Genomic DNA, 11,789 nt, shown 5'->3' with positions numbered 1-11,789 from the left:
AAGGGATAGAAAAATTCTTTACCCACCTAAAATTTTCCAATTTAAGTAGAAAATGCAAGTGATTTTTTTTTTTTTTTTTTGGGAAATGTCTTGATTATTACCTTATAATTTCTTTCTATTCTTATCAAATCCAATATTATTTTTCCAAAACCATACAAATACATAGATAATATTTGCGTTTATGTTTTGGTCGCGGTGGGACTGACAGCTTTGGGCCTCGTCTAGGCCGATGGTAGGGGCGGGTAGGTGGTTGTCACCGCGGTGGGGCTAGGATTTTTTTTGCTTTTATATTTTGTGTTTTAAGAGTTAAAAAAATAGTTAATTATTAATAAAAATTAAAATTAAAACTTATTTTTTTTACCAATCACGTGGCGACATGGGTAAATTAAGCTTATTAAAAGAAAATTACCTATTCTACCACTTAGAACCTTTTAAGCGAATTGAACATAAAGGTCGGATTATTAAAAAATAATTAGATTATGGGGTTTTTTGGGCGGAGAAGTCTTGTATGTGGCTAGCCACACGGTGCGCCACATTAGTTTATAGGAGTAATCTTCATTTATATTTACGAGTAACCTCTATTTTTCATAAGAGTAACCTCATATTGTTCATAAAAGTAACCCAAATTCATTACACGAGTGAATTCAACTAATTTATAAATAAGTAACTTCATTTGTTCATTCGAGTAAACTCTATTCTTTTGTTTTAAAAAATGAAAGAATAATTCTACTTATTAGAGAGAGTAACCCCTAATTCTCATTGAAGTAACCTATAAACACATTAAGGTAACGTCATTTGCTTATAACCGTAACCCCCCTATTACTTAATTAATTTTTTTATATGTGATTATGTGTAATGGCCACACCAATAAGATTTTTTTTTTTTTTTGTTTTTTTGTTTTTTGAAACAAGCCACATATAAGACTTTGTATATATATGTGGAATGATAATATTTTTTGTGAGTGTTAATTCAACTAGCAAAGACAGAGAGAATTGACATTTTTTTTTTCAAAAAAAAGAAAACCTTTGATGCAAATATTATGAACGTAATTCATGATAATTTTTCATAAAAATTTCATTATTATTAAAATACAAGTAGTCGAAGTAGTACATGTATTATTATTAAACTTGCATTTTCTCGTTGATTAAAATTAAAGTTTCGATTTTTAAGAAGCAGCCTACTTTTGCAATCCAATCTCTCTTAAATTTTCCGACAATTAATCAATCATCATCAACCCACTTCTCCAGTCTTCCCCATCATGGCGAATTTGAGGACTGATGCTCCCATCTCTCGCCGTATTACCCGTGCTTTCTTGGATTTTCTCGATTCTGGTATACTTCTCTTTCTCTCTTTGTCTTTGTTTTGATTACGCTTTTTCCAATTTTAGAGATTAATGTTGTTTTATAATTCATTGCTTCATTCATTATTGTTACATGTCATTGAGTTTTCCTAGGTTGTTGATGTATTTTCTGCTGTGAATCTGTTGTTGATTTTCATTGTTGTTGGATTATGAATAAAAATCAGTACTTGGGTTTTGAAAATATGCATTTGAATCTTGCAATCACTCTCTATTGCTATAATTTTCTGGGAAGGGGGGGGGGGGGGGTGTGACCTTTTTAACAATATGACTGTATTTAAGATGTTCTTCACCCGGCGCCTCGGCGGGTTTTTGAAAAGCTAGCCATGGCTGGGGGTTAGTATAGAGTGAGGTTTGCCACTGATCTTATTGAGAGTTTTCAGGAAAGATAGTTGGAATTAAAGGTAGGTTTTTTGTAGGTTAAGAGTTGGGGTAAGGCCTTACTACAGTACTACAGATAGGTATAATTGAGTATCAGTTTATGGGTTCAAGAGTTCAAATACCCAAATGGAGCTGAGTGCTGGGCTGAAGATAGTGATGGGTGGCAATGGAGGTCAGCTAGACAGGTGGTGGTTTGGTTGGTGGGGATGGTGATTAATGGACAGGGGCGAGGCGGTGCCAGGGGGGTGATAGGCAATTGTAAAGATTGGAGATGTTGAAGGGTTTTTTTTTTTTTATTTTTTTTATTTGTTAATTCTTGTTGTATTTGTTAAATCTAGCTATAGCCCTGTTGTTTGTTGAATTTAGCACCGTAAATATGTCAATACTCTCTTAAGTGTACCCCTCTTGAATTTTGATTATCCTCTTCCTAGTCTTGGAAGGGGAGGGGTTGAAAAAGCCTTTTTACAAGATTTTTCCATACATCCTTGTAGAGTATTGGGTATAAATCATTTGTCTTTACATTTCCTTGCCAGGAAAAAGGTAATTAAATGTTTTGATTACTTAATGGCATCACAGCTTGAATCAAAATATCTTTTCTTTTAAATCAATTATGCTTTTATAGGAGTTGGTGACAAGTTTCTATGCTACATACTGTTATACACTCTGTGCCGTAATCCTTTGACATGCTTGCTTCAAATTTATTTATGTATTTGTGTGGAGATTGAGGGTGGCTTGACTTAGGGGTTCCTGAAAGCCCTTGAATGAGTATACTCTTTTGGGTCTTTAATGATTAACAGACAAGCGCCTGCTGCAGAAGAATATTATCAAACATATATCATATTTGACTTGTATATAATTAATTATCCTATCATCCAGGCACATTGATATGTTGATATAAAATTACTAGTCTCAAACCCTTCTGCCTGTACTCCTGGTGTGAAATTCATGTAATTATCAATAACTTATTAAATTTTTATAAATCTTTTGACAGTTGAACCTGCCCCTGGAGTTGATCTTGAAGGTCTTGAAGTTGCCAAAGATTGCTTGACAGAAGTATTCAGACTTCATCAACTGCCTGAGAGTGAGCAACCAGAACCTAATTTATTGTTAAACATTTTCAGTTCTCGGGAAAGAGATACTGAAAGTGAAGTCAGAATCAGCCGTAGCGAGGAGGCCCAACCTGGACCATCTGCGGAAAATCATGCTACGGGTGATGTTTCAGGAACATCCAAAAATCAGGTTTCTGCTCATTCATTACTTCTAGAAAATAACAATTCCTTGTCCGTTCAGTCATGTTCTACTATGGTTGATTTTAGGATTTGTTTGATATCCCCCCCCTCCCCAACCCTCCCCTTTTTTTTGGTGAGAAAAATGATATTATCTATTTTGTTTTCTATATAAGTTAACCTTGAGATTTCATTTTTGTCTTGGTAGGGTAATGTTGAAGTGAGGGAAAGCAGTGATACAGGTATATATTTTATAGCCTCTGTAATATTCTGTCATGGTGTTTTTGTTTCTTTAGGATATTAATTCTGTCTTTCCCTGACAAAGCTATGTGGGTAACTGGGTATGTAGTCATTGTAATGCAATCCCTATTATTTAAGGAGAATTTCCATAATGGGTATATGAGGTTTTTGCAAAATTCCATTTTTGGTACCTTTGTTTTGGATTCCTATAATCCTACTTTTTGTATCTTGTGTTCAAAATTTAGTTCCGCTTTTTAAAGTTTTTGATACACTTTTAGTTGCTACTTGGGGAGGGTTTGATTCCTAGATTATATGGGCTACAGATTTCTGTGCATTTCATTCTGCATATAAGTGTGATATGGTAAGAGACTTGCAACCTTTTCTGTTATGATATATCTAGTTAGGATATGATTAGGACTTGTTCCTCTATCTTTCTGACATGTCTTATATATGTATGAAGGAATCTTGCATCTGTGTCCCCTCTTTAATAAAGTTTCTTATTATTTCGTTAATAACTAGTTTATTGGGCCTTGGCAATGCTCTGTGTTATCACATGAATAACATTTATACTCTAATGCATGAATGACATGATATATTATTATTTTTATTTCATTTATCTATCATTCATTTTGAAAGGATGACTTGCAATATGGTTTAGTCTAGTGGTCAAGACTTTATTGTTTAAACTTTAGATTGTGGTTTTGAATCTTGCATGTTGTAAAGTTATATATTTTATAAACATAAACTTGGTTAGGAACAATTGTTTACATATAGTATAGAAGATTACGTAAATTGAAAGACTCGTTGAATCAAAGTTTATGAATATATCAACATACGTAAGAAAGTTGTTTTATAGTGTAGATTACATGAAATGATAGATCCTTTGAATGAAAGAGTGCCACATGGCACATAAAATTGTATAGGAACGCCTTTTAGAAAGGAAAAAGTAAGATAATAATACATTGAAGCCTTTTATTTTATATAGAGAAAACTTTGATTAATTATGAAATGCCCCTCAACATGTGAATGTGAACATATTGACTGCAGTTGTTTCCTCGACAATGTAATTATGCTGTACTTTTCTCTATGCCGCCAAACTCCACTTCTTTTGAGTTTGACAAGTTCCCAAATATTCTAGGTTAATTTATCACTGTTGTTTTGATAGATATTTGCCTTTGCAGGGGTATCTAAAGATGAACTTTTTGGGCAATTTTTTGATGCTTTAGAAAAAATCCGATTCTTCAGGACAACAGCAAATGGAGATGATGATCATGTATTGCTAGATAGAGCTACAAGCATGTTTCACGATGCTGTCAATGTATGCAACTTTTGTCAAGTTTTAAATTTATAGGCCATTTTCTTATCAGAAGAGTAAGCATCAATATGCGTGCATGTCTTTTGGAGAATGTTATAAGCCACTGATTTTTGCACCATGAAAGGTGGCATTTTGGGGGTTTGATGGGTCACTTCGGGTGTTGCTCAATGTTCATGCATTTATTTGCATCTATCCATTTAAGAACTGAATCAAATTCGTTGACCAAATATTGTGTGGAAAAAGGCGGGTGGGTGTAAGAAAAAGGTGATCACTGATTAAAGGGCTATTAATATATTATTTGAATTATATATTGCATGTCCTAACATCTATATACTGAATGCTTTCGGCGTATTTTAAGTTTGATTGTCAAAGCACCTGGGTGTTTAGAAAAGATAGTTTTGTTGTAGGTACTTCTTTAATCATTGCTTTGGTCTTTATTAAGGTGGGAGTAACTGAGTAAGGGTGCTTATTATATAAAAAATTATGTCAACGTGTGTGGATCCAAGGTTATATGTATGAGGTAGTCAGAGTTTGCTTTGCGTGTAGACCTGTCCCAGTAAAGTGCTGGAAGATTAAAAAATAATTATAAAAAAAAAAAAATTGAACAGAAGTACAAATAACAAGCTGTTTTCAGGTTAGAATTTGACATAATGACATTTAAACATTTTTTTTGGTTAGATCCTTCCGTGGTGTGCTTTTATAACAGTGTGGTTGTAAACTATGCATACGCTATTTACTTAACACAATTGTTCAGATTATATTATTGGAGATCTTTGCTTGACGTAGGAAGTTTCACTGTATGCAGGAGATGGAAAGATCTGGGTGTAAGATATTTGATCGTAAAAACTTGGCTGATGCTCTGAAAACATTAGGTAATCCTCAGTAATCGTTTCAATCATTGGACTTATTGCCATCTATAAGGCACGGTGTTACATTCCAGGATTTTATGTGCTTGTACATGCACCTTTCTATTCTCAATTTAATTATTTTGCACATTTCACTATCAATCTCTCTCTCTCTCTCTCTCACATACATTGCATGTCTTACTCTGTGTTAGGTAACAAAGCTGTGCAATCTAATGAATACTCAGATGCTATTGAGCGGTATACTTGTGCTATTGCTCTTTGTGAAAATGCAGTGTACTACTGTAACAGGTAAATTTCACAGAATTCTACAAGTGTTTTTTCCCTCCATGTTATCATCTCAGTTTTGCTTTTAATTTAAGGCTTCTTCAGTTTTTAACTTGATGTGATGTTCCATAGTTTTATCCATGTTTAGAAATAGCAACTGAGTTGTCTCTCTATCTGTTGCTTGGGTGAACCAAATCTGTGACCATGCCTCCCAAACTTCCATTTTAACCATTTTTTCTACTGTTGCTGTGTGTCGAACCTTGTACCTATCAGTTAGCTTTCTGCTATACATGTATCCTTTAACTTCTTCCAGTAGTAACTGTAAAAAGGACTAGCCTTTCTTGTCGCTTATGAGTTATGATGATCCTTCTGTATCAGCATACCTAGCCGTCTTGGTGCAAATGTGCTGCCCGATGCCTTAAACACTAGAGCTGAGAACTTTGGTGGGGGTTAGGTTGGGACATTGGAATTGGAAACTTGATGTTTTTTGCTTTGATACAATATCTATTGCTACTTTGACCGATAAATTTGTATATGAGTTGCTGATTCACGGACAATAGCCTTAGAAACTAACCTCTCCATCACCATCAACCATTGATTAGATATTACTTATTGATTTATTGGAAGCAGCACGTGCACTAACCACAGTGCTGGGATCTGGTTAAGTCCTGTGGTTAGGGAATATTACCAAAAATGAAGTTATCCAGACCACCTTTCTTTTCTTTCTTATTGGTATTAACTCAAGTAAGAAAGGTGGTCTGGATAACTTCATTTTTTTTTACCTTTTCTTTTGCATTAATTGCTTCTATTTGGCACTATAAATTTGATAAAACAAGAAAAGAAAGAAAAGCTTCTACTTGGCCACTTATTTGATTGAAAATATGACACAGTAAGTATGGTGATTGTTGGATACTGAGTTGCATCATTTATCATATGGTGAGGCTTTTTGTTTTGTTTTTTGTTTTTTTTTTTGCAAATGTCAAATCCTTTTCTCATTCCAGATGTTGTTTTATGTTTCATTTATTTAATCAATTGAAATTGTCTATGTTATAGTGTTTGGTGATTATATTTGGTTAACTTCACCCCAAGTAATTTGTTTTATGCACTTTATCCTTTTTTTATTCACCCAGAGCAGCTGCTTATACTCAGATGCACAAATATAACGAAGCTGTTAAAGATTGCCTCAAATCCATTGAAATTGACCCAAATTATAGTAAGGCATACAGTCGGTTGGGTCTTGCGTATTATGCACAAGGAAAATATAGTGATGCAATCAATAGAGGCTACAAAAGAGGTCAGTATGGTAGCTGTCTCTTGTTGTTTACTCAAATTTCATGATCAAGGAACTGTATGCTTTCAGTGTGTCTAAGGATGATGCTGTCAATAATGGTTTTGGAAAAGGTCTGTAATGCTAACTCAGAATATCAGGACCCAGAATTTGTGTACTTTCAGTTTTAAAGATTTCTGCGTGATCTTAGTTGAGTTATGCAAAATACAAATATTACGGTCATAAGTTATTAACCCTTTACCTCTGTTTCTGCAAGAAGCATTGTCAAACTTATCCCTTGGCAAAGAAATATGTAGAGTTGCCTGCCACCATAGCCCTCCCCATCTGACTAGGCATCCTAAAGTAAAAACAGATATAGAAAAAGAAAAGGAAATCGAAAGATGATCAGCTTGTCTTTCTACATTTATTAAAAGAGTTAATGCTATTGATAGTTTGATGTTATGGACTGACTTAGTATTTTCTGATTTAAAGACTAATTAAGAGATAAAAACTTGATAATTTAGATTAATAGTGGCAGAATTTGGGTACAAAAGGATAGATTAATAGCTTAAGGTTATCACTCTCTTGATAACTTTAGGTTATCACTCTCCTAGTAACCTGAGGTTACTACCCTCAACATTTGTCCTCATAATTTACATGCCATCCTACTGCATATATTATCCCTATCTATACTAAGGTCAAGTGACTACTAACCTAAAAGTACTAAGTTTCCCAAATTGTCCTCCCTAATGTTAATCTATTACATTTGATCTTACTTTTTCCATCTTCTCACCATTGCAGCATTGGAATTGGATCCAAATAATGATGCTGTCAAAGAAAATCTTCGGGTTTGTACATAGATAATTACTTTCTCTCTTAGTGCCGCACTTGTTCCAGTTTCTGAATTTGTCATTGTTGTTTGTAGGTGGCTGAGCAGAAATTGAATGAAGAACAGGAGCAAAGACGTCGTTATCAGGTAATTCTCTAGCTTTTCCAATATCAAGTAATTTATAGTGCAGAGGCGTGGCGACTAACATGATTTCATCATCCTCTCTTTCCCCTTTCTCCTATAAAAGGCAACCATTGTCTGTATTTTCCAGAGTCTGAGTTACAGTGGTGACAAAGTAGAGAGTAATTTAAAAATTGAGAGAAACTGCCTTTCTAGTTTCTTCTCTGCATTTATTAAAGTTTTTATGTTGACTTTTAATGAACCAATCCCTCTAAATTGTTATTTGCCTTGGAAGCATGAGTGGAGGAAACCAAATCTTTAGCAAACATGGCTTAAAATTGTTATCATCTTGTATTACCATAAGCTTTTACATTCTTCGATGTAGACTATAGCTATAGAATTTGACAGGGTCTTAATTTGATCTATGATTTACAAGTAATAGTTGACATGTGGCATTAGTAATGCTCTCATTCTTCCCAGGATTCAAGGAACCATTCTACTGGAGCATCAGGAAACCAAGCTGTCCCACCACCCTTTGCATCCGTTTCATTTGATGCTGGTACTATTCCTGGTAATTTTGCGAGCATGTTCACTAATATTGCTGGAAATGCATCTCACAACCAGAATGGGCAAGGCAGGCCCGCGGAAGTTCATCATGAGACACAATTTCCATTTGCATCAACAAACTTTGATAGCAATGCTATTCCCTCAGATATTGCTAGCATGTTCATGAATATGGCTGGGGGTACATTTCAGGGGCAGGAATCTCAGAGCAGGTCTGCTGAGCAAAACCATGACAGCGGACCTACTAATCCGCTCTCTAATTTTGCTAGTATGTTCATGAATATGGCTGGACAAGGTTCTCATGGACAAGGCTCTCAAGACCAACCACAAGGAGGTAACAATGCTGGTGTTGATGGCCCAGAAATAAATGCTGGAAGCGCAAGCTTCAGCTTCAACTTTAATGAGCAAACACCCGAGGATTTAAATAGGACTCTTCGATCAATGATGGGAATGTTCTCGGGGGGACCTCAAGGAGATCAACAGAGTGATGATGATGGAAGACCTGCCTCGTGATAACTGCAACAAGCCAATAAATATGATCACTAATTCACTAGTCTGTCGTTCCTGTTATCTTCATGATATTTATATGATATTCACTGAGATCGATGATGGGAAAGTTCTCGGGAATCCTCAAGAAAAATTCAGAGTGATGAAGACCTGCCTTGAGATAACTGCAATGAGCCAATAGATGTGATTATTATTAATCTGTCATCTTAATGATAATTCTCATTTTCTCTTGCTATGTTTTTTTTCTAGTACAGATGGTGCAGGCTTCATCCAGTTTTAGTTTTAAGTTTGCACAATTGGTATGCATTAACTCCAATCTTTTCAATAATTTGTACATATATCTTTAATTGCATATTAGTAAAATAATTAAATGTTAATTAACTACTCATTGACACAAATCAAACATGATTGACTATATAAGGATAATATATTAAGAGTAACTAGCCTTCTGTCCCGTGCAATGCACGGGTTGTTCATAGATAATTGTATTGAGAGATGAGTGATGAAATATCAATAAATTAGTATGGGTGTAATGTGTAACAAAAACCATGATTAAAGAAATTTATCTTTTTAGACTTTGATTCAAAATGAAGCTTTGTGAAAAAGAAGGTGAGGGGAACTAAAATTAAATAAGAAAAGGAAAAGGTTGAATTGAAGAGGGGAGATGAAGATGAAGGGTTTAATGAAAGAGTGAAGAAAGATATTGTAATAAAAAAAATTAAACATATAAGATGACATGTGGCACATTGGCTTGAAAAAGAAGATGGAGAAGTGTAATAGGATGAGGACACATGTCTTTTTGGTTTGAGTTTTTAAATACTAATACTAAAGTATAGATTTAGAAGATTTTCGAGCCTAATACATAGTGCTATATTCCTAATAAGAAAATCATTATGAAACGGAAGGGGCAATATTCAATTCAGGACAAAAGGAGTAATCGATAAACAAATTGTACAAGAAGGGTCAACAATCAAATCTCTTACCAAGATTCCATACACTTGTAGGGAATCCCAGCCCAAAGCAAGCTTTGGAGATAAACTCCACTCCACAAGTATGAGCTTTAATTTCGTTTTCGTTGGGAAGGAGTGGATAAGGCGTACGAATATTATGGACGGAGGAGGAGTGATCAATGTGACTTTGATTGACTCACCATCCTTTCCACTTTACCGTGGAACAAGCTGACACATACCAAACACTGATTAAGTACATCCTAATTAAATCGAGTAATTTCTAAATGACCGAATAATCTTTAACTGAGTAACCACGACTACATTTTGTGACCAATCATATATAAAAAATTGTGACACTTTTCAACAATTTCATACACAAATACTAGAGGGTGTCAATTTGTATGATCGGATTAGATCAGATAAATTTTTAAAATTAAGTCATACTAAATTGTTATGTCCGAGTCTAAATATAAATCGGATATTTTTCGAATTGGATCGAATGTGCTTTTGACAGCTTTAACAAACACCCCCACTAAATTTGTTGGCATTCATTCCTTCACACGATTCAATCATGCGTTAGTTGCATTTTGGGGGAGATATTTTGAGGTGGGGCCCAAGTTCATTGACTAATTTCTTTTGTGAATTTTATGCTAACAACTTTACATTTTGTTACAATTTTGTGATTTACAATGCATGCAACCTATTATTATTATTATTACTCCTCATTATTTTGGTGTTTACAAAGTCATAAGGACTAGGATGAAATTCATCTCTTGAAATCGAGAGTAAAACTCTAACCATTTTCCTATTGTGAAAATCTATTCATTATCCACTATTCAAGAGGGGATGAGTGGATGACTACTTTGTTTGCCTCGTTTTTTCTACGCTACAATAGAATCACATACTCCTACTTGGCAAAGGATAGACGATCATGTCAAGTCTTATTAAAGTCAGTTTTAAATTTTAGTTTTGTCATTAATAAAAATGAATAACTACAGCCTCTATATATCTAATTGTTGCAAATAATATATAACGGATATAGTATTAGTATAGCGAAAAACCAAAGCTGTACAAAGTGTTGCCATTTTAAATAATGGAAGTAAAATAAGCAAGCATAGGATCACAAATTTGAAATATATGAACACCAACAAACAAGATCACAAAGTATTTTAAAACAAACACAATATTATCATTAGTCCAACCGGTATAAAATAAAGTAAACATCACATACAACACGATATATCATATCATATCATACGGCTGCGATAATACGATTATTCTAAGCCTAATTAAGAGTTTGGCTTATAAACCACAATAATAATAATCCCACAAACATAACACAGAAACATTAATTAGTTTAATTATATCTTCATCTTAATTAATTAAGATTAAGATGGTATTCATTTGCCACAGTTGCATGGATCGCATTGGCAGTTGGCACCACACTTGCACCCATTCTCCGCAGCTACTCCACTCTCTGCTCCTTCAGAGTACCTGTTTTCATTTGTTAAACATAATTTCCATGAATATCAATAACATAATTAGTAAAAATTAAGAAAATTAAAAAATAAAAAAAAAAACTTACGAGATTTTGGGGGCAACACCGGAGACGAGAACGGTGGGGTTAGAGCTGTTCTCCACGAAATCAGGGAACATCTTGCATCTGAATCAACATATATAATTGAAACACCATTAATCCAAATTCACACTAAAATAAAGGATCTCGCTAACGAACGCCCTCGAACACTGGTTTTTGTATAAATTTGAAAAAGCATGACAAAATCACGACGCGTCGATCGGTGTAATTAATGTTCATTTTTATTTAATCTTTTTACTTTTAAAAAGCTTATCCAACGTCTCGGGACTTTCGTTAGCTTTTGTTTAAAATAAAACCCTTTTAAAT

The 11,789-nt window shown here is 34.2% G+C and overlaps 1 protein-coding gene and 1 long non-coding RNA gene across 2 annotated transcripts; one reads left to right on the top strand and one right to left on the bottom strand.

Annotated features, from left to right (window-relative positions):
- Positions 1-970: 970 nt before the first annotated feature.
- Positions 971-9,317, top strand: LOC145586571 (uncharacterized). Its single transcript, XM_081643439.1, has 10 exons — positions 971-1,331; positions 2,730-2,977; positions 3,173-3,206; positions 4,386-4,522; positions 5,325-5,391; positions 5,577-5,673; positions 6,780-6,943; positions 7,718-7,764; positions 7,842-7,892; positions 8,346-9,317. The coding sequence occupies exons 1-10, from the start codon at positions 1,259-1,261 to the stop codon at positions 8,940-8,942; spliced, it is 1,515 nt and encodes a 504-aa protein (XP_081499565.1). The 5' UTR covers positions 971-1,258; the 3' UTR covers positions 8,943-9,317.
- Positions 8,194-11,290, bottom strand: LOC145586572 (uncharacterized). Its single transcript, XR_014100984.1, has 2 exons — positions 9,920-11,290; positions 8,194-9,100 (listed from the first exon to the last, which is right to left on the bottom strand). It is a non-coding gene; the product is annotated as an uncharacterized LOC145586572 (long non-coding RNA).
- Positions 11,291-11,789: the final 499 nt, after the last annotated feature.

Source organism: Chenopodium album, chromosome 16 (assembly GCF_948465745.1).
Source record: "Chenopodium album chromosome 16, dcCheAlbu1.1, whole genome shotgun sequence".
NCBI lineage: Eukaryota > Viridiplantae > Streptophyta > Magnoliopsida > Caryophyllales > Amaranthaceae > Chenopodium > Chenopodium album.
The sequence above is the reverse complement of the archived record's forward strand: the minus strand, read 5'-3'. Positions and strand labels throughout refer to the sequence as shown.

Coding starts and splice junctions, on each gene's coding strand:
- LOC145586571 (XM_081643439.1), top strand. CDS start 1,259: ATGGCGAATTTGAGGACTGATGCTCCCATCTCTCGCCGTATTACCCGT. Junction 3,207..4,385: donor GAGGGAAAGCAGTGATACAG/GTATATATTTTA, acceptor TTGCCTTTGCAG/GGGTATCTAAAGATGAACTT. Junction 4,523..5,324: donor TGTTTCACGATGCTGTCAAT/GTATGCAACTTT, acceptor CACTGTATGCAG/GAGATGGAAAGATCTGGGTG.